This window comes from Sinocyclocheilus rhinocerous, unplaced genomic scaffold, assembly GCF_001515625.1.
Source record: "Sinocyclocheilus rhinocerous isolate Xijiao unplaced genomic scaffold, SAMN03320098_v1.1 scaffold480, whole genome shotgun sequence".
In the NCBI taxonomy this organism is placed as follows: domain Eukaryota; kingdom Metazoa; phylum Chordata; class Actinopteri; order Cypriniformes; family Cyprinidae; genus Sinocyclocheilus; species Sinocyclocheilus rhinocerous.
Window position 1 is genome coordinate 804,334 of NW_015655401.1, and position 22,098 is coordinate 826,431.

The window sequence follows — 22,098 nt, forward strand, 5'->3', positions numbered from 1 at the left end:
TATATATACATACATATATATATATATATATATATATATATATCAGAATTGCCATGCAGGCCAGAGAAATTAATTACGTAATTAATTAATTTATTCATTCATTCATTAAACACTATTTAAAATTTAATTATTAATTTAATTATTTTCATAAATAAATTAAAATTAAATTAAATTAAATTAAATAGTGTAGCATTCTCCATGATCAATTGTACAGAAAATCCTTGAAAAAATGTGGAAAATGCCTAGACTTTGTGGATCAGTATTTTTATCCATCCAAAAGTAGCAAGTACAGATTATTTCACAGACATACTTTAGGAAAAAAATTGTACAGCTATGCTTGTGGATATATAGTTGAACTAAGTGCCACAATGCAGGAAAAAGGAGTTGCCTGATTCTTCTTCTTTATCAGAAATATCAACAACTCTTGTCCAAGGTAAATTGGGTATGCATGAATATAAACTTCCACAGGAGGTGTGTTAGTGTTTTTCTTAGCTTGCACATTGGTTTGGAACGTCAAAATCCTCACATTATCACCAAAAAGAAACGCCTTTTGATTGTCATTCCAGAAGCAGGAGGAGTATACATGCTTGACTACCATCAAACATCATCAAAAGAAAGATAAAAAGACTGATTTAGGTAATCTGTTCAATAACATTTCATTCATTCATTCAATTTTTCATTCAAATGGCCTTTTTCACTTGTCAAGTACATGAGTGGTCCCTGTGATCGTCATAGATAAAAAGTTGCCTTTAACATGCCTTCATTCCTCAATATCTGCTGGATTAAATTAAGTGTTTTTATTGACCTCCTCATATTTCATTTAATACACTCATTAAAATCCCTTTGTTCCATTTATGGCCTTTACAAGCTGTATAAATTTATACTGTATACTAATGAAACACACCTTACAGAGTTATTGTTTTTGTGTCCACAAGCAAAATGTGTCCACAAGTGTAACACATAAAACAGTGTTTGTTAGTATTAAATTGTGGGCCATGCTAAATAAATCAATATGTGAACTGTTGTTGATAACAGGACAAAGTAGACAGGCCACCAGTATTATATCAGCAGAGCCATTATATGCAAGATTAGGCATTTCGCTGGTAGCCATATTAAGACCCCAAAGTATCTTGTTATGTAATATTTACTAAACTATTATTTGATCTGCAGCTATCCAACCAGGCACGTGTAGAGGTGGGTGCGATGGGTGCTTGAGCACCTGCCCCTTTCCCCTTGATGCCCAAAGTGCCCTTTTGTCAAGGCAATTTTTTATTATTTTTTTTTGTAATTAAGCGCCATTTTGTGAAGGCTTGCCCAATCTAACTATTAGTAAAATGAATGAATTATAATTTAGTCGTTAAATAAAATTATCCACATGATGATGACCTTTCACCTGACGATCTCATCAGGGATTATCCCTCACGTTCAGACACTTTTAATGTAGCGCATTTACCAGGATGCCATCATAACGTCCGCGGCTGCCGGTAAGTGGAGTTCTCAGCGGAGCGGTGTGCTTGTATACTTATATTATTAATATTCAGCTCAGCTACAGCGATAGCCGGACAGTGTTGCCAACTAATTTTCAGTGGAAGTTGCTAAAGGAAGGTTGATTTGTTGCTAAAAGTTGCTAAATGACATTTTGATGTCATCGTGTGATGACGTAATTCCGTAATCATGACGCAAAATTGTGTCACTGCATCAAATCTCAACCCAAAAATTTTTTTTTATTTAGATTTGTTCATAAAATAATGTAAATGCATAATATAATATTACAATGTAAATAACTGTATTTTTAAATACAACACTGAATTATTGAACACATTTTTGAACAATTTAAGATTTTTTTATTAGCTAGTAAAACTATACATTCTGAACAATTATAATTTTAAGCAGTGTATTAGTAGTTAGTTAGTATGCTACACTCTTAAGAAGAGTTTGTAAAAACAGGGCACAATCTTACTATGTTAATATGACGGAAGTTTCTGTATTGATTTTACACAGGTTTTTTTTTACCTGCATTTTAAATTGCGCATTGTATTTTGTGTTTTCGGGTTACAGGGTTACAGCGTATAATGGATAACAGATATGTCCTGGAAAATTACTAGTACCTTTTCCATTTTTCTAGCTATTTTTCTAACTATTGTATAAATGAACAATAATTCAATGATTCAATGATTATTATTATTAAATTGAACAACTGAAAACAGCAGATAAATTAATTAATGTTTTGTGTGTACTGCTAAGCATCTTTGGTTTCCTCTTTTTGTGTAATTTAGCTGGAAAATGTCGTTTTATCGTTTGAGTGTCACATATAAAAAGTTGCTAAAAGTTGCCAAATAAATTTTAAAAACAGCTCAATTTGTTGCTAGGTGCTTTTGGAAGAAAAAGTTGCTAGGGTAGTCTGAAAAGTTGCTAAAATTAGCAACAAAATTGCTAAGTTGGCAACACTGTAGCCGGATGCTTTTGTCCATATTAGGGTTTCCTGCACGTCATAAGTCATTCCTTCTATGAGTCTGTTTTGGACTTTCTGCACGAGAGCTTTGGGATGATATTAGACTCTAAATGATTAATAGATGCACGCACAATTATCCATGTACTGCATACATTTTATACATGTATCTTACAAATCTAGAAACCTCTACGTGAACACACCTGCCCGAATAAAGTGCGGGGGACGAAATTACATTTCTTTAAAATTAAATATTAAAAATGCAGCTAACGTTCTGCACACAGCAATATAAACAAAGGTGCCTGTTCTCTTTCGTTCTTGCTGTTTGATTGGGAAAAGTTTAAAGGGTGTCGAGGGGTCTTGTCTTTATGTTATCTGACTAAAAAACTATTACTTGGAACTTTTTTTATTACAGTATTTATTTTAAAAACGTAGAGATGCCATACAGATGACAACGGACATGTTTCGAAGCTGAGCGTGTTTTCCACAGCTATTCACATAACCGATTGCTACCTCCAATCCAGATTTGGCAGGAAGGACGAACCGGTGTTCTACAGGTGTTGTGCCGAATTCTGCACCCCTGCCAGATTATGCACCCCCTCATTGAAGTCGCTACCTGATTGCCTAATCCTAACCCCTCCCCCACACCTACTCCTAAACCTACCAATACTAGGGGATGCATAATCTGGCAGGGTGCAAATTTCGGCACTACACCGGCATCTATTTTGGCTTCAGTCCTAATTGGTCTAAAAATACACTGTCATCGATCAATTAATCTGTTAACACATACATTCTTTCTTTTCACAACTGTGTTTATGAAACCGTATTACTCATCAAAGGAATGGCATTTCAAGGGTGCATTGTTTAATTCGAGAATAAAGGTTTGCTTGTGAAGTAAAAAAAGGAAGTTACATATCTTAGTCACTAGTTTGGGATTTTATCCCAGCCCTCACAAAGGACAGCATAAAGTTGTTCAAGAAACTTTTTCAATTGTCACCCACACCTGAAAAAAAATCAGTCTGGATGCATTCAGAAAACAAATTAGTGAAATATCCTCATAATACCTTAAAAATGAAACAGGTGTGTTTAGATCATTTTACGATTTTACATTTCGTACATTTACATTTAATCATCTTACGACTGGCATAAAAAAAAAACAACCAGCTGTTTTTTATGTTGTGAGAGATCAGACAAAGGAAGATGATAGTTCCACTCTAAGGAATATTGAAGTCATTATCTTAATCAGTCCACTGCACTCTTCCCAGAATTCAACTCTCAAGCATTTATCTGATATCACAAGGATGCTATGTTACTTCACATACATGTTCGTGAATGTAAAGTGAATGTGGGTGGAAATTCAGGTGCTGTCTGGCAGAATGATGATTGACGCTAGCATTACTTGCTGTGAGACCATGTTGAATGATTGAAGAAAACAAGATGATTGAACTCTGTCATGGCATCTGTGAAAAGTTCTCCAGGGTCAAAAAAAAACAATTAGAGGCTCTGCACAGCTGCCAAAAATTAAAAGAAAAATGACAACAATGCCTAGAAGTGGATTAATTCAAAAAAGTTCCAGTCTGCTGAACACTTGAAGGATGCAGGTGCAACCTATATACTGCTCACCTGAGATCTGTCACTGCCTTGAACTCCTCCAATTCCTGTAACAGATTCACAGAGCTCCCACATTCCATTAAGAGTCCACAAACAACAGCACCATTCATCATGATTTCTTCATTTCCTCTGAAACTAAGATGAATGAGCATGTTACACATGTAGTTATTTAAGTATACTGCACCATTTTATTCATTCACCAAATTCAATGAAAGATGAAACATTTTATTAAAGATTGTGAAACGGTCCAGATATGGCTCTTCATTTTCATGCCAATGAGCCCTCAATTGTTCATAGTTTTCCAAACAGTTCAAACAACAAAGTTTGAAGTGCCATAAAGAATCACAATGAAGCAGCCAGAAGTGTGAATAGCACGTGACCAACAAAGCATGAAGCCAGATGATGAGATTTGATTATTAGGGCATGAGTATACCAATGCTGAGAGATTCTGAACTTTAGATGTACCAAGACCAATGGCATATCCTAACATGGAACAAGTCATTCTTTCTAACACATTCCCAAACAATTGACCTCAGGCTTGGTCCACTAGTGCCAATATATTCCAAAAAACACTAATAAACAAAAGGCCTGAAATGGCATTAATAATAGAATTGAAATAGGACAAAGATGTACATGATCACTTGAACAGGTATCATTTTCTCTATGATGTGCCAAAGGCCAAGAGCAAGACTTTCATGGTTCTAACTGAAAGTTGGAAAGGATCTTCACTATTGCAGCTGACTTTTAGTCTGTAATCTAAACAACAAATTCCAAAGCGACAGAGGATAGACACTGGTCAATTAATACAGAATCAGCTTTTCTTTAACACAACTAATGCAAAGATGACCTCTAGAGACCTCTAGAGAAGCAAAGTGCACATGAGAAGCTCCATATTATCTTCTTTGTAAACTAGTAAAATATATATTTAAGCAGCATGTGGATTTTTTTTTACAACAAATTAATGAACAATAAGTTAATATGGAATAACTTTTTTTTTTACAGTATTGACAGATACTTTGTCTATTTTGCGCTGCCGATAAAAAAATAGATCTAAACAAACTCACAGAAGAATCAAGCAGCATTTAGTAGTGATGTTTAGTTCCTGAAAGGATCCTGCTTTGAATGAATCGTTTGAGTGAATGATTCAGTGACTATAAAAGGCTGCATCAGAATATGCATACTTCCCTAATAAATAGCAGGCAAAAAACACAGGCGAGATACTGAAGTGCACATCCAATGGACACTTTGGACACAAGGATTGCTGGTAGGCTTCATGACGATTACATCAAGTCTTTTTAATGGTTGCAAAGTAATTACGCATTCAAAAGAAGTACCTCAGTGCTTGTTTTCAGACGCAACCAGTAACTTCTTGAATTAATTTCGTGATTTCAGACACAGTCAGTAAGTTCCTGGATGAATCAGCATTTTGAATGAATCAGTTGAATGATTGATTCACTTATAAAATGGTCACCTGTCGCCACCTACTGGGTGCACTGTATATCAGCACTCATGGAATGCTGCAGAACAATTAACAATAACAGTTGCTGAACAACAGCTTTTTTTCCACACACCACATTTTGTTTACGAGTACTCTCATCATAACAAGAACATACAAGGTTTCAGGGTATTTTTAGGAAAAACAGCAGTAAACAAAGTAAAGTGTGTAAGTGACTAGCCTTCAGTGAGTGCTTGATGGAGGGGCATTTGAGTTGGGACAAAGATAGTCTGGGAACTCAGTAAACATGGGAAACGGAGGGCTAGAACATGAGCGAAATCTAGGGTGTGAGGAAATATGTCACTTGCCTGGGAGACTTAAGAGGGAACAGGGTTCATCTGAGTGCCACATTGTTTCTCAGTGAGATGGCCTGTGCCTTCAGTGACACAGTTTTGTCCCATAAAACATTTTGTTCCTCACGTTTTGAAGACAAAAGCATGCCACATGTGCCAGTCTGCATTTTTTTGTGTGCCTGCGTCTGATCTTTAGCCCACTAATGGTCATCATTGTCTTTCTCAGGCAGGACAGCAAAACATTGTAGTTGGTTTGCCAACCTAATATCTGAGCTGAGAAATTTCTAACACCGAAAAACAATCTGAAAAAACAGCATCCAAATGAACTAACACCATGTTTAGGTTATTTAGGCTGCATCAGTTATATAATTTGACTGCTTTTAACGTCTTACATAGTTATGTTATAATATTGTAATGTAATGTTACAACTAAATTAAACTTGCAAACAAGTGACTTCAACATCAAGTTTTGTGCTGTACATCAAGTCCCTTAAGATCAATTAAGGTAACTCACATTGTTTGCACCAGCTTTATCATTATTTTCCTAAATTACTTAGTAGTGACAATTAGAAAATTCTAGTGCCATCGTATTCTCACTGCAGCAGCTAGCCCTGGTGGAAGTTCCCAAACGTAATGTCTCAAGCTTTAGATTGCCTTTTAAGGCCACACTTTCTCTGTTCGCTGATTTCCAAATTAAATAATAGCAAAACCAAACACTGCTCCATCGATGAAACTCTTGACACAAGAGCTTAGAAATGAACAAAATAATGTATTAAAAGAAAACACCCTTGAACTCAATCCATCAGCAGTCCTGAATCAGAACTGCTGTGGGAAAACGTAATTCCTCCTCACTGCAAATCTCTTATCATCTCAGCACAAAACTTTGTCTTTGATGAATTATGATCTGTTTTCAAGAGCACAGCTAATAAAACATGGACGTGACCTCAACAGAGGACTATTCACAATGACCCTGGCCCCTTCCACCCAGAGAGTGGAAACTATACTTTGCTATTTTACTGCACAGATTTGTTACACACATTAATCGGCTCGTTGCTTAATCTTCTAATAAACTGTGTAAAAAGTAATGGTTACACTGACCTCTACTGACAGCTACACTGAAAAAAAAATGTAGGATTTACTTTCCATAAATTTTCACTCAGAAATTGCTAGTGAATTTTACAAATAATTAAAAGGGTAAGTAACACATTGAGTTAAACATGACATTTATAAGGAGAAAAACTGAATACATTTTTTCTTGTAAAACATGCTCCAATAAACTTTAAGTTAAATGAGAAAAATTAAGTTTTAATAAGAAAAAATGTTTTTTTTTTTTTTTTTTTACAGTGAAGCAAATTAAGCACAGTGATATAGCTCTCACAAATATCTTACAGTAAAACATAAAGATATATAAACACTGCTTTCAATAAAATAATAATAATAATCAAATCTTCCCAGAAATTTCCCATGGGCTTCACAGGGCATGCGTTCTTAATTTTACATTTGATGCAGGTTTCAGACACCTATTAAATAATAAGCCTGTGTTATTTTATACTGCACTTTGTTGGTATGCAATATTTGGAGAGAATTTTTTAGAGAAAAGCACATATAGAGTGAAATGAGAGAAAAAAATGAGACTACGGGAGAAAAAAAATATAGCTGTTCATGTAAGAAAGGCTCTAACATTTACACATTTATCTCCCAGGTGGGCTACAAATATAAAACGCCCGCAGCTGAAAAGTCCAACATGAATTTCCATGCTGGTTTGGTGCTGGTGGACCAGTCAAGTGGTTCATGAACAACAACAAAAAAACGTTCTAGTTATATTGACAACAGCAAGGGATGGGTTTGATCCAAAGTGAATGTATAAACTGATACAAAATAGGCTGTAGTCAAAACAAATACTAAATCTTTTTTTTTATTTTATAAAATACTTGAGGCAACGAGTGTCTGAACTACATTGAATTTTGTCTTAAATGGTTGTTGTTTAGTGGTTGTTGTTTAGTGGTATCGATGATTAAATGCGTGTATGGGCGCTTAGCGCGCCATGAGAATAGGCGGCAGTACCGAGTCTTTCACTGACGTTGTATTCAAATGATAACCGTCGAGAGACGATTGTTGTTCCGGGTTGTGCTGATTTGTTATGCTAAGTGAAAAACAGGTTTAAGAGCGTCACGTTATAAATACATTTGTCTTCTGAGGTTTAGGAAACAGAGTGGAAAATATCAGGACGCGATGCAAAGACCACAGTTTCGCCATCCCCGCCAGGGCTCTGGTCCACGGGCAGCAGGCTTCCGTAGCCCGCCTCCAGCTTTCGACAGGACAGGGAGTATGTTTCCATCGCCTCCGTGGGCATTTTCAACCCCACCGCCGCCGTTTGGACCTAGATTTGGACAGTGTTCTCCCAATACCCCACCGAGAGAGTTTGGTGGTAATAGAGGCGGCGGCGGTGGGAAATATTTTGACGGTCAGTCTCCGGGTCACACACCGCGCAGATCGAACCCCAGTCCCCGCGGCGCACCGTTCAGACGCTCGCCGTATGAGAGTCCCGGACGACACTCTGGATATCAGGTAGTTCACTAGCGTTCCAGAGCAAAATTAAAATAATAATGCGCAATTTGAGCTTTTAAACAGTTTTATGTGCAGTAATTTCGCTTCTTTGCAGTATTTTGCTGCTCTAATCCGAATTAATTTCTGCGATTTACGTGCGTTTGTTTTGTTGTTGTTGGTTAGGACACTATTGTCTCTGAGTAAGTGTGGTCGTTTTAACGTCTTTCTGCATGACAATTTTCTCCTTAAGGGTTCACCACGGACATCCACTCCGTTTGGGTCAGCGCATGGCAGGGAGAGAGGGACAAATGATATGGAAAAATATTACAAACCGTCAATGCTCCAAGATCCCTGGGCTGACCTACAGCCCATCTCAGTTACACAAGCTCAGTCTAAATGCAACTCCAAACAAACCAATACAAGCAGACAAGGGAGGTACTACAATTAAAACTTTATCTAACTTCAGTGAAAGGGAAAAGTCACTGAACAGTCCTTTTTATTTAGTGCACCAGTAGTGCACTACATTTTTAAAGTCAAACGGAGCAAGCCGAACACAATGGACCTGAGGCAGGATTCACCAGCAATAATTCTTGAGAAACTGACTCCACATTTTTTTAAATCATATGTACTTGCTTGTATAAAGAGACACTCTCTTTTACTTTTATATCTGCACCTCAACGACAGGATCATAAAAATGGGGTGCTATTGTAACTGGCAGCCTATTCAAAGTAGTTTGCCATCTCAGGCCCACTCCCAAGACGAGTTTGCGAATCCTTCACTGAATTCAGAGGAATATGTCTTCAAGCTCAAAATGCAGTCTAACAAAAGATGTCTGATCAACACATCCATCTACCTCTCAATATTGACTGTGTGATGTTAATTAGAACAGGTCAGGTCAAGTATTTGTAGGTTTGGCTCCTTTACTAATTTTCTATGGACTCTTTTTTTTTTTTGGTGACTTTTTTTGGTTTTATCAGTCTATGATCTTTTCTTTTTTGTATAAATAAAAAACATGGACTGGCTACATACATTGTAATCATAAACAGCCCACAAAGAACTATTGTTGAATAATAAGCCAAATATAATTAAAAGTTGTAATGCAATACAGTCCTTGTCAAAAACCATTTCAAGTTGAAATCTGTTACGCTTTATTTACTAAAAACATGTTTAATATCTTCAAAATTAATCTCACCATGGATAATGTAGATAAAACACTGTAACATTACTACACATCTCTGCAAGCTGTAATTCAGTCTTTTTTTGTAGGTATTATGTTTTTGCTGTACAGTATACCATATGAATCTCATATTGGAGGTCTACAAAAATAGATTTTATTAATGTAACAGAAACATAACATTTTATAAGTTCAGTATGCTTAAATGTTTGTATTTCATTTTCATTCTACGTTCACCATAATTACTGTTGTAATATTACATGACATCAGTGCTGTCTTTTTTTCTTTTTTTTGTCTTGGTTGTCCGCTAGTTCGAGAATGCTTATAACTTGGCCTTACCCTTTTTTCAATTAAAATTTCTGCATGTTCAGCGTTTTGCCACGAGACACCCAAAATATAGAATGAAGGTGTATCTAAGTGTATAAGAAAGACTCGAACAATAGAGGCTTATATTAAAATTGTCATGTATTGTAAACTTTTTTTTGCGCTCAAAGACAGTCCCTCTTTAAAAGTAATGATGGGTCTCTTGAGGCATCAGCTGTTGATATGTCAGCATCATTGCCACATGGCACGCTTACCACACAAACAGACCAATCAAGAGCTTGTTGAGGAATAGTAACCCACTATGACTGATTAAACAGAGGGAAAGAAAAACTTGCATATGCCACAGTGCACACAAAGATTTGGGTAAAGACAGTGGCAGAGTTAGCATTTAAAAGAAAGTGTAGTTTTAGCTGCAAAAGAATACAAAATAGTAATGTGGAAATAAACTGTCAACCTCACATGTATTTACACATGGATGTGCTTATTCAAAACCATTCATCAAAGGGTGACAATTCTTTTTTTACTCCAGCCAGCAGGACCAGGTGTCTGAAATGCAGATTGTGTCCAGCCCTTAGCGTTTCTTAGTTTTAGTATGAGCGAGTATGATTTCACAATATTCTCTTCCCCTTAAAAGAACAAAATTCAGAAAATTTTAATTTACAATAGAAAATGTAAAAAGGATAAACGTAGCAAGAAATATTCAGTTGCATACAAGTTATGATAAAGTACACAATTCAGTCTGTGTAATAAAACATTCCAACCTGTTTTCACAGTAAAGTCAACTCAAGCTAGATGACGCTTTCATTTCTAAATAGTAAAATCTGTGTTATTTGGGACCCCTAGATGGCACAAAACAAACCTCTAAATCTGGTGCCACACACACAGGGATGAGTGAATAAGCCCTTTTGACTACAAATATTTTATGTATATGTGTTTAAAGGAGAGATTGGGAACGAGTTTGGTGCACTATTAGACTTGGGATAATAAAATGAAATAATGGACAGTGCCAACTTTTCTGAAATGCATGGGCTTTTACATTTTAAACTTTGAATTCAAAGAAAGGTTTTGGTAAAAAGCCAATTAAGAATAAATTCCATTGATTCCTGAATTTATTAGGCTAGATATTTTTAATAATTTGTATATTTGCTTGGGAAATATGTAGCATTGCCTATGTTAGGCAAAGATATATAGCTATAATTTTCTTTTTGAAAATTACCTAAAAGCATTTATGCGGCTTAACACCCAACATTTTTGTATACTCTAATATTAAGGCTTTACCTTAAGAAGTAAAACAGAACAGGAGGTTTAAATCCTCAAAACACACTGTGAACTTGCTAACAAATAGTTCGGAGTAGTATTATTTTTCCTAGTGTTAGTGTTTAGCTCTCAATGTACTCACATTCAACTAAAAGCAACTAAAGTGAACAGAATCTAGTTACAAGTTAAAATTATTATAGTAGTTATGGTGTGCTTGAGCTGAGAAATGTTCTTATCTGATATGTAAGACCTTTGACACCTTTTGTCATTTTAATGCATATCTGATATTCTGCCCTTTTATACCCATTGAGAAACAACAACGAGAAACAGACACAGGCTGTAGCCTATGATCTCCAACATTTTTGCCTGGAGTGTTATGAAACCTGATGGATTTTTTTGGAAGCAGTGGAAGGGTAGAGAAGAGATGTTAGCGTTATAGTGTGACCCAGTCATTATAAAATGCAACATCTTTCTCGAATTCTCGTTGCCAAACTTTTCCTCTTTTTCCCATTTTTCTCTTTGCCATCTTCCATTTTTCTGGCTCTGATTTCACGCATGAGATCAAAAAACACCTGGAGAGATTACAAAGGTTGTATGAATGTATCATTAGTTCTGCTAATACTGATTCATTGTGCATAGTGAAGGGATAGTTCACCCAAAAATGAAAATTTGTCATTGTTTACTCACACTCAGGTAATCAAAACCTGTATAACTGACAGGCTTTCTTCCGTGAAGCACAAAAGATATTTTGAAGAATGTTTGCGTCTAAAAGTCAGTGGGGGCCAATTTTTTTTTTTTTTTTTAGGGCTGTCAACGTTAACGCATGCGATTAATTTTACAATCCTTAACGCGTTAAAATAATTGAATGCAATTAAAGCTAAATTGCTGGATATAGCAAATGATAACAAAATAAACATTTGAAACAAGATAAATGGTCTATGCTTAATTTCATGAAGTGTGCAATTAATCGCGATTAATCACAGAAAAAGGGTGTGATTCATTAGATTAAAAAATTTTAGATTTTTAAAAAAAAAATTTTTTAGTTTGAGCATTCTTCAAAATATCTTTTAAATTACACAGAAGAAAATGTCATACAGGCTTGAAACAACATGTAGGTGAATAAATGACAATTTTAATTTTTGGGTGAACTATCCCATAAAGTATTAGATGTAATGGTTGCCAAACCAGTTTTTGTAAGGCTTACCTTATCTACGTTGGCACGGGTTTTGGCAGAAGTCTCGACGTAGCTGACTGCCCACTGATCTGCTCTGGCCTTGGCCTCCTCCACTCCGACTTGCCGTCGGTCCTCCAAGTCTGACTTATTTCCCACCAGCAGGAAAGGTACGTTCTCCTCCTCCTTCACCCGAAGGATCTGTTCTCTAAAGTTCAGAGGTAAAATGAGAAAACTCCGGATGTTTTTCTGCATGAACATGATAATTAGCCAAGCTTTTGTCTTATACTGTGCAAGACCAGTATTGTGTTAATCACCAGTTTCAAAGTCATCTCTCTACCTGAAATCAGCAGTAGCAGCAAAGGATTCAGATTCTGTGATGGAGAACATGCAGAGAAATCCCTCTCCACTGCGGAAGTAGTTGTCCCGAATGGCAGCGTAGTCCTCCTGTCCTGCTGTGTCGAGGATGTCGATCTGGACCTCCTCTCCATCCAGAACCACCTTTTTTCTGTAGCTGTCAGCTTTGGTGGGCTCATAGTCTTCCACAAACTTGAAAGAGATCAGCATAATTATACTTCATGGTTGACCTCAATTTACACATGATGTGAAATTCCTAAATATGAAGTCTTACCTCATCATACATGAATTGCAGTGTTAGTGCTGACTTGCCCACGCCACCGCTGCCCACCATTATCACTTTGTGAAGGGCCAAAGCGTTCCTGTTAGCAGCCATGGCTTCAGGCAATGAGAGATGGGTGGCAGTGCAGTGAAGTAGTGAAAAATCAGAGGTAGATGGGTATTAAGGGAACCCTGTAAGGAAGAACTTTGAGAAGAACAGAGCAGATGTTAAAGCTTTTGTGTTTGTTTTAATTGTATAAGACTGGTGTTTTATGTACAGCAGCAACTCTTTTAGTCATACAGGAACAATTACCATCATTCATTACTAATATACCTGCACCCTTTCAAGTGAGTCAAACATGTTTGGGGTGTTACTTATGAATAATCAGCTTTGTCTTATTCCCAACATTGACCCTGCTTATGATGATGATAACACAGACCTACTTTCTTCTCGGTCCCCAGAGAAAATGCTAAAACAATGAGGCTTCTCATGAAAGCTAGCACAGCATTTGTCGGTTCCCTTCCTAACTGACACTGACATCATTGCTCACTAGAATGAAGCAAAAACACAAACTCATCAATTCTCCTAAAGAACTGTTGACAGTTTGCCCAAAAATGTAAGTTCTGTCATCATTTACTCACCCTCATGTCGTACCTGTATGACTTTATTCTGTGGAACATGAAAGAATATATTTTGAAGAATGTTGATAGCTAAACCGTTTTGGTGACCATTTAATTCCATTGTATGGACAAACAACCACTGGGACATTTCTCCAAATATCATTTTTTTATGTTCCACAGAAGAATAAAGTCATACAGGTTGGGAATCACATAGTAAATGATGACAGAATTTAAATTTTTCGGGAGAACACCCCTTTAAATCTTCCTATCAAATGTAATCCATGTGGAATCAATGGATTACATATAGCCAAATAAATCACTTAGAGATAATCCTCAATATCAGGCAACTGTCCAGATTGTAAGACTATAGGTCATAGGTGTAATCCGATTGTATGTAATAAGTATATACCAAAAAAACTGAAATCATGGGCGGAGTCACTACACAATAATATAGGATTACTGTTGACTCAGTTGCAGACTGCTAACAACAGCAGTTGTATTAAGTTTACTCGGTTTACACAGCTCTTCTGTGGTGTATACAGAGAGGGTGTGGCTACGTTCTGCAGTATCATTCACTGCTTCCACATGATTAACGCCACATTAACAAGCCTGCTGGTGCAAAGAGTCAGAAAAAAAATGGAAATGGAAAATTTAAATGAGCACTTCACTAATGGGGCATCATATTTCTATAAAGGTGCCTCAGTAGGCTTTTGTTTGTGGCCCTGGTTCATTCTAATAACAGATGAGAATGTTACAGGGTTGCAATGTGGCATAAAGTGAAGTTAATATTTCTGAACCAAAGACTATGGTTTTGAACTACTTTTTTGAATACGATGAAAGGACCTTTTGTTAATTCATAAAGATTGCAAGGTCAGAGAAAACAAGTGAGAGCACCTTATCAAAAGATATCCTGTGCTTCAAAATTAACATTGTCTGTCATTATAGCGGTATATTTACTCATTAGCCTTTCAAAACAGACCAAGCATTATGTCGGAGTATAATGCATGTAAATTATAATTAAATGCAAAACCTCTCTCTCTCGCTCTCTTTCTCTCTATATATAGATGGATGGATATGTAGATAAAGCACAAAGTTGTCCATTTAAGCTTTTGTACCCCTAAAGCTACAATATTCTGACATTAGGCGCGTTTCCATTACCCTTCAAATTGCGCAAATTGAAATTGCGAATTGAAAATACGCCTAATGGAAACTAGTCAATTTCGCAAAAACTCCCATATATCGCAAAAAAGTTTTTACGCTCGCATGAGGTGGTTTTTCAGGCAATGCGAAAAAGGAATAATTCGCAAAACTGCAATGGAAACGGCTTTTTCGCATTTACAGGTCACATGGATAGCCTACGATATGAATAGTTACACAGGTTCTCTAACGGCCTTCATATGCAGTAGCAGCATAATTTAAAATCTAAAATATGTGCTGTGAGATTCACTATAATGTAAATATGCAAATATCTTTTACGATCATGGTGCGGACAGCGGAGGACATACTGCTATGGCAAATAAATAAACTAACTTAGGGTCGTGAACCATTCCATAACAATTGAACAACGGCTACAATACATGCGCGTGATATTTGACACCTGTTCCGTTCGTACAGTCATTTACAAGAAAAGCAAAACTCGCGTGGATTGAATTAATTCACTCAATAGCCGCTAGAGAGTGAATTATTCTAATACAGGGGTGGGTCCTATCATTCAAAAAGGGGATCGCCGACCACATAGATTCAGAAAGTGCCTATTGATACAGCTAATGACTGCTGCGCTGTGTCGAAATGATACACACGAGGGGCTGTAGTAGTTCGCGAGCACTCTGGCGTAAAATCACTAGTGATTTTCCTGTTATATTTAAATACTGACAGCGCGCTAACTGCCACTTCCTTGTTTAAGGGAGGATTTGGTTTTAGCTCACCACAGCTAACAGGAAAAACGTACTGCTTGAGAACTTAGAACGTGGTTGTACGTTATATCAAACCATCTAACAAAGTCAACGAATGGCAGTGTGTTGTTACAATAAAAGTGTGTACTAATCAGATACTTACCAAATGAACAGGCACTCGCGTGTTCGACGTCTTGTTAGCTTTGCTGCTAACGTTACCGGCAGATTTGCTTCAGTTCATGACTCAGAAGGGAGCAGCACTACTGACAACTTCGGCTGGCTGGGCTTGGTCTTCACGCAGACTACAGTTACTTGTAAACAAAGAAAATATGTATCGTATAAGATCTGAACGTGTTAAATAATGCCACATAACTCGATGGGTTACGTCTCCGTCATAGATTTCCTTCTCAACTACAAATAGTTTTAGTGTTGTTTTAAAACTTTTTGTAATTCCAGTGCTTCTTGTCGATGATACGTCTACAGTATCGGGTGTACAGTAGACTCAAACTAGCATGTTATGTTTTACGACGTCACCACCATAACAAAATTGTCCGCCTAGAGGTCTCCTGGGTAACTGTACAGTACTGCCTGTCTCTTACTGAAGGCCAGTGATGGCAAGCTGGGACTGTGATATCAGTCACTTTCTAGTTCCTCTCAAATAGATTCATAACTAAAACAACAAGAAGTTATTTCATGAAATATTAAAATATTTATCTCAATCTGAATTTCATTGTGTTAGCTGCAACATTTCATGCCATGACGTATCTACAAATAAATTATTTTTATTTAAATTTTATTTTCAATCAATCGGCCTCAAGATTCATGGATCTATGAAGTCGGTTCCCCTCAAGTTCTCACAGGTGTCCTAGCAGAATAAGCACAGATGTAGTTCATATTAACAATAAACGTCTTTCACAACCAGAAAGTGTCTTATTCTTTATAAATTCATTTTGAGAAAAGTGTGCCGTTTTTAAAATAAATGTCACTTGTTTTGATATTAATAAATATCATTTTAGCAGCCGTCTTCATTCATTGTCACATGATCTGTCAGAAATCATTCTGATTGGTGCTAAGAAACTTTATCATTATCAGTGTTGATAACTGCTGCTCAGTATTTTTGTGGAAACCATGATACATTTCTTTCAGGAATCTTAAATGAATGAAAAGTTCAAAAGAAAGCCATTTATTTGAAATGGATATATTATAAATGTCTTTACATTGCAAACATTTTACAGTAATACAACATAACGTAAGGGAATCACAAGGAGATATTCTTCATGAGGTAAAGTCATTTGAAGAGTGTTTATTTGGAACTCTTATGAAAATTGATGTGACCAGATTAACTGGTTTAATAATCAGGTTTGTGAAAAGAAAATAAATTGAAAAAAAAAATAATAATAAAACCCTGAGGCATGTAGTTGAGAGCTTTGAAAAGAAAGTATATGCCTCTGTTTAAACACTGTTTTGACACTATATTTTTGATATCATCATACATTTGGTTAATTTGACATCTCTGCTGGCTTTGCATTGAAATACATTCGAGGCACTAAGCTCACTGAGTTTACATAAAGATTGCTGAGTGTCTGTATCCAACCAGCTGTGCAATTTATTTGCGACTAAACAGTAGTGCCTCTAACGAGTGTCTGGCTTTAAGAATGATAACTCTAACCATTTCTCATACAATATAACTCTGTCCATATCTTATACAATAACCTCCTGACTTTTAAAGCCCTTCAGTCATATTGGAGTTGCTCTCCATTCTTTCCCCTCAGTGAGTGCGCGAGGTTGGTGGATGAACACGCTGTATCGCACACCCTGGTTAGCAACAGAGCGAACGAATCCACTATTCGCAGTCATAGTGATGGCCTGCAAGGTGTCCCCTGTCCCAAAGATCATCAGTGATCTACGGTTCACCTTTGAGCTCGTAACTAAGCGTTTGGTGCGCTCAGACGGCTGATCCGGAACTACTTTAAGCCTGGCCAGCAGCTCCTTGGCTCGGGATTTTTCTCCCGGGCCTCCTAACGTATCCAAGATCACATGGAAATCCTCAACCGCAGAATGACAAGCAAACAGCTCTTTTCCCTTCATGAACTCCTCCAGCCGGGGCAGGACCTTCTCTTGGCGCTCCTGTGCAGCCTGCTCCGTCAGCACCACTTCCTTAAAAGTGAAGTGACAGTTGCCGTGGCTGAGGGATGATACGTACGTGATCAAAGTGGTGATGTCAAGGTTCACCCTGTTGCACACGTCTACCTTCACTTCAGTGGGGAAGGCAAGGCTGGCCACAATGGTGTCTCGATCAACACGGGTGTGCATAAGGTCTGTATCATCACTGTCGTCGTCATCAACTTCCTCAACCAAAGCTCCATTCTCTCCCTCCTGGTCCTCTTCCACACAACCATGTTTGTCTTCACTGTCTTCGTTCTCTTCCTCTTCTCCACCTCCGATCATCGTATTAACAGCAACAATGTCACCTCTCACAGATATGCCCATCTCTTTGAGCTTGTCTGCCATAGGACTGGAGACCCCATTGTAGAAGGCAAATATAATGTGAGGGTTGCTGTACTGCACAGGTTGCTGCCGACTGGCCTCAAGGAAATCTTCTGCTTGTCGTATCACACTTTTATCCCCGTACTGGCCACGACCTTGCCAGATGTTGTGCAGTGCCTCTGCCTTGCGCCCGATGGCTTTCACCCAAGTGTGTCCGCCGTTCGCCACCACGTCGACCACCAACGTCTGCTTCTGGCCGTCAGGTCCCTCGTAGGTGAACACATGCAGGACACTCACCACATTTTCTAGATTCTCGGCTGATTCGACGATGGCCCTCAGATGAGTGAGATTGGTACTTTGCAGGTGGGACTCCTTGATCACAACCTTGCCGGCCTCTACCTTCTGCAGGAATTTGAGCTCAGCCCGCAGCTTACTGCACAGTTTAGCACGTCCCTCAACCTCACGGCCTTGGCGACTGCAAATCTTGTCCACTCGCTCAAGTAGCTCCTTGGATACTCTGATCCGGTCCTGCAGCGTGTTGTAAGTAGCCATTGCTGTTGAACATTATTCCTACAGAATGAGAAAGAAAAAGGCTTACATAATGACCTCAGAGCTGTAAGACAACATATGTTTGTATACTACATTTATAAATAACAGCTAATGCTTAAAATACATAAAAATTAAAGGAATAGTTCAACCAAAATTAACAATCTTTTGAAAATGTACTCATCCTTAGGCCATCTAAGACGTAGACGAGTTTCTTCATCAGAACAGATTTAGAGAAATTTAGCATTACATCACTTGCTTACAAATGTCGAGTCCAAACAGCTAATAAAAAGATCACAATAATCCACAAGTAATCCACATTACTCCAGCCCATCAATTAATGTCTTGTGAAACAAAGAAATGCATGTTTGAAGTAAAAAATTCAAGACATTTTTAACTTCATACGAGTCCTCTATCCATCCATCCATTTTGCTTGATCTAGTAAAAAAAATCGTCTCATCTGTATCAGGAGAGAAATATGTACAGATCAAGCACCATTTACAAGCAAAAACAGTCCAAAACAGTTCTAAGCAAACATGGTGGTTGATTTTGATATGAGAATTTTTCATTGGAGGAAGTTTTATTATGGATTTTAGATTATTTTGGCCAGAAGCAATGGTTTATAGTTAAAATACATTAATGATGGATTTGTTTCTTCCAAATATGCAGCTTTTTACCTCACAAAACATTGATTGATGGACTAGAGTCGTGTGGATTATTGTGATGTTTTTATCAGCTGTTTGGACTCTCATTCTGACGGCACCCATTCTGCAGAGGATCCATTGGTGAACAAATGATGTAATACTAATTTTCTCAACAACAAAAAATCTGTTCAGATGAAGAAAGTAACTCATCTACATCTTGAATGGCCTGAGGATAAGTACATTTTCAGCAAATTTCCAGTTTTGGGTGAACTGTCCCTTTAAATCATCTTGGGCGTTTGTAACCAAGAATATTCTAGATTTTATGAATTAAACGCAAATGCAGATCTCCCGAGATTTCGCTTTTTAAAATAAACCATTAATGATAGCAGAAGCAGGATACACGAATGCTTTAAGTAGTTGAACAAACAAAAATCATAGTACTCGCATGAGCATTAAAGAAGGTTCGCTAAGGTAAATTCGCTAAGGCGTGGTTTTAACGAAGCACTACTGCATAATGCATATATAAAGAAAGATATTAGCCTTACGAGAATATCAATCAGTGCCCAGATTATCACGTCGTTTCTACACACCGGCTCATAAATACATGGGCTTGTCAGCTTGCTTGATTAAAGCCATGGTTTTCTACAGTACATACCAGTGACACTTCTTCCCGTTTGCTTTAAATAAGAGAAGAATAACAGCTGACCGTTAAGGTGAAAAAAAAAAAAAACTAAGTTAGCCTATCTGGAAACCGTGAAATACTTACAGCAGCATACAGGTTCAAGTTCTGCCTCTTCTGTTTTGGGCTGACGCTTTTCAACCACGAAGTAGAAGAAAATAGTGCTGTCATAATGAGTTTGTGTCGCCACCTAGCTTGGAGGTTATGAATTGCTAGTGAGTTACAGTAGTGTACAAATTATTGTTCAGTTCCACAAGTGACAAATTAGGGATTTTTTATTTATATTTTGAAGATATATTTTGTATTCTATACAAAATTCCACCGTCTTATTAGTCTATTTTACAGGCACTGGCAATTTTCTTCACATATTCCTCCATGCAGTGCATTAATTTGACATTTAGTTTAAAAATAACCGTTATGGCAAACCATTTTAAAATGTATTCTTTTAAAATAACTAGCATTTCAATGTTACTATTATTTTTCTTTTTTTTAAATCTCATGACAAGTAAAAAAGCTCTTATAACTAATAATGTAATGACTAAGTTTTATAGTTCAATCAAAATCTTACTACTGAGATTCAGTCTGTTACTAATAACTACTGGAATATACATTAGTGCCTAATATGTTCTAGTTTTTAATAAATAATACCAAATGATAGATAGCAACTATTTTATGTATCTAAGAAATAAGTACTAATAAATAGTTACTAGTAAAACTAAAATAGGTCTGAGCAATATTAGTCAGACATGAATAGAGTGAGTGGCAAAAATGAGCAATTTGTAGTAACAATAGAATATTTATTTATAATTATATTGAGATAAGTATAGTTAATATAAATATAAATAACATAAAATAAAATAAAATATAAACTTGCTATTACTGGAATAAGATTTTAAAGATAATTTAAGATATTTTTTTATATTAAGATAATTAAACCACTTTGAATAAACATTGTGTATGAAATTCTTAGCTTATTATAGCAAAGAATGCTTAAAATATAAATATTAATAAATAAATAAATATTTGCTTAAATTTAAATAAACTTGCTTTAGCCTACTACATAGTGAATAGCTATAGTACAATCGGGAAAAAAACAGTAGTTACTACGAGCAATTAAAAATAGGTAGTGGTAATATAAAATAGTTTTTATTCAACAATGCATGTTAAAACAGCCTGCCATAACATTAGGCATCGTGGCTTTAAAAGCACTGCGTTACTGTACAACAAAGAGGGAGGATATTAGGTCAAAGTGACTCGCGCTCGCAGCACACGCTGAACTGTATTCATGGTAACAGATTCTGCAAGAGCGTATGCGTGCTCCTGACGCAACATGTATCTGGTTTCCAGTCTCTCCTTTGGATGTCTACGCGCTGTCTGGAGACGAAGAGCCTTTAACATGAAGAAAATCCACAACCAGCACTGTATCTGAAGTAATACAGTTTTTAAACTGTCATTTGTGGATTGTTTTAACCGATTGCATAATTGTTGCTCAGACTTTTGCCGTTATTTCTACTTTTCTAGTTGCATTACACTATCGAACTGTATCTGAAAGCAGTCTTTGGCGGATTTTCATCACATCTTTTCTTTAGTCGTACGTGTTTTACGCATATGGATACTTTTCCGGAGCGCAGACGGTAGATTATGCATTCCACAGGATGGGTGCGAACAATGGGAAACAGAGCGGGAGTGAAGGTGAGTGCCAGAAACAAACTCTCACAGCCAGCCACAGTGCTGCTTTTCCGCTGTTAAATCTCGGTGTACAGCAGCCATAGTTGTGTCAACGTCACTATTGCCCCTTATTCTTTGTGGGCAACAGGAGCCTTGCAGCAATCTCTTGTATCAACTATATTCCAGTGCATACTTGTCATTTTCTGTTTTGATAGAATTCATACCTCAGAATGTCATCCTTACTTAAAGCATGCTTAAAAGAAATGTAAATGTATGTAACATTATTCATTGTTTTTAGTGTTTGAGATTTTTGTTGTTTATGCTTAACAAATCTTGCTACAAATCTAAGTATTTATAATATATTATTTAGTGCCTTATATACATTTTTTTTGTCTTCCAACTCATTTTAAGTTTCTGCTTAAAAATAAATGCACATGAAAGGACTGATATCCTTCTCTGTTTACCTTTTGTCAAAGACAAAAAGAAGATTTTGTTGCTGCTTTAAAAAATATTCTTAAATTCTCATAAAATAATTTATGAGAACTTAAGAGGTTTAGGTTTGGAGCTAATAAGAAGCGAGTGTGTGCCAACATCAGAGTGCACAATGCAAGCTGACTGGTTTT

The 22,098-nt window shown here is 36.8% G+C and overlaps 4 protein-coding genes across 6 annotated transcripts in view; 2 read left to right on the forward strand and 2 right to left on the reverse strand.

Moving 5' to 3' along the window:
* LOC107718103 (ras-related protein Ral-A-like) overlaps nucleotides 1-16,036 on the reverse strand; it is a 30,407-nt gene extending 14,371 nt beyond the window's left edge. Inside the window, exons 1-5 of one of the 2 annotated variants that reach the window (XR_001637383.1) lie at nucleotides 15,615-16,036; nucleotides 12,952-13,143; nucleotides 12,661-12,869; nucleotides 12,354-12,528; nucleotides 10,806-11,721 (exon numbers count right to left, since the gene is read on the reverse strand). Coding sequence is in view for 1 of the 2 variants with exons in the window: in XM_016525055.1 (XP_016380541.1) it covers nucleotides 11,602-11,721; nucleotides 12,354-12,528; nucleotides 12,661-12,869; nucleotides 12,952-13,053 (606 nt within the window). In the remaining variant the exon portion in view is untranslated. Of the gene's footprint in view, nucleotides 1-10,141; nucleotides 11,722-12,353; nucleotides 12,529-12,660; nucleotides 12,870-12,951; nucleotides 13,144-15,614 lie in introns of those variants that run through there. The other variant, XM_016525055.1, reaches the window with a different exon arrangement.
* LOC107718104 (M-phase-specific PLK1-interacting protein-like) lies at nucleotides 7,956-9,700 on the forward strand. The gene is made up of 2 exons (XM_016525056.1): nucleotides 7,956-8,415; nucleotides 8,645-9,700. Exons 1-2 carry the CDS (start codon nucleotides 8,080-8,082, stop codon nucleotides 8,840-8,842), a joined length of 534 nt encoding a protein of 177 aa, XP_016380542.1. The 5' UTR covers nucleotides 7,956-8,079; the 3' UTR covers nucleotides 8,843-9,700.
* A 645-nt stretch (nucleotides 16,037-16,681) lies between the features above and the next one.
* Nucleotides 16,682-19,969, reverse strand: LOC107718178 (UPF0415 protein C7orf25 homolog). 2 transcript variants are annotated; one of them, XM_016525160.1, is made up of 2 exons: nucleotides 19,895-19,969; nucleotides 16,682-18,508 (listed from the first exon to the last, which is right to left on the reverse strand). In XM_016525160.1, the coding sequence occupies exon 2, from the start codon at nucleotides 18,488-18,490 to the stop codon at nucleotides 17,189-17,191; it is 1,302 nt and encodes a 433-aa protein (XP_016380646.1). In that variant the 5' UTR covers nucleotides 18,491-18,508; nucleotides 19,895-19,969; the 3' UTR covers nucleotides 16,682-17,188. The 2 variants fall into 2 exon arrangements, with proteins under 2 accessions (XP_016380646.1, XP_016380647.1); XM_016525161.1 differs by lacking the exon at nucleotides 19,895-19,969 and adding an exon at nucleotides 19,784-19,860.
* A 1,121-nt stretch (nucleotides 19,970-21,090) lies between these two features.
* Nucleotides 21,091-22,098, forward strand: part of fbxl7 (F-box and leucine-rich repeat protein 7) — a 38,362-nt gene continuing 37,354 nt past the window's right edge. The window contains exon 1 of the mRNA XM_016525162.1: nucleotides 21,091-21,499. Within this exon, the coding sequence (XP_016380648.1) occupies nucleotides 21,463-21,499 (37 nt within the window). The 5' untranslated portion in view covers nucleotides 21,091-21,462. The remainder of the gene's footprint in view (nucleotides 21,500-22,098) is intronic.

Excerpts from the sequence above, each read along its gene's own strand:
- LOC107718104 (XM_016525056.1), top strand. The coding sequence starts at position 8,080 with ATGCAAAGACCACAGTTTCGCCATCCCCGCCAGGGCTCTGGTCCACGG. Across the intron at positions 8,416-8,644 it reads GACGACACTCTGGATATCAG|GGTTCACCACGGACATCCAC; the intron begins GTAGTTCACTAG and ends TTTCTCCTTAAG.
- LOC107718178 (XM_016525160.1), bottom strand. The coding sequence starts at position 18,490 with ATGGCTACTTACAACACGCTGCAGGACCGGATCAGAGTATCCAAGGAG.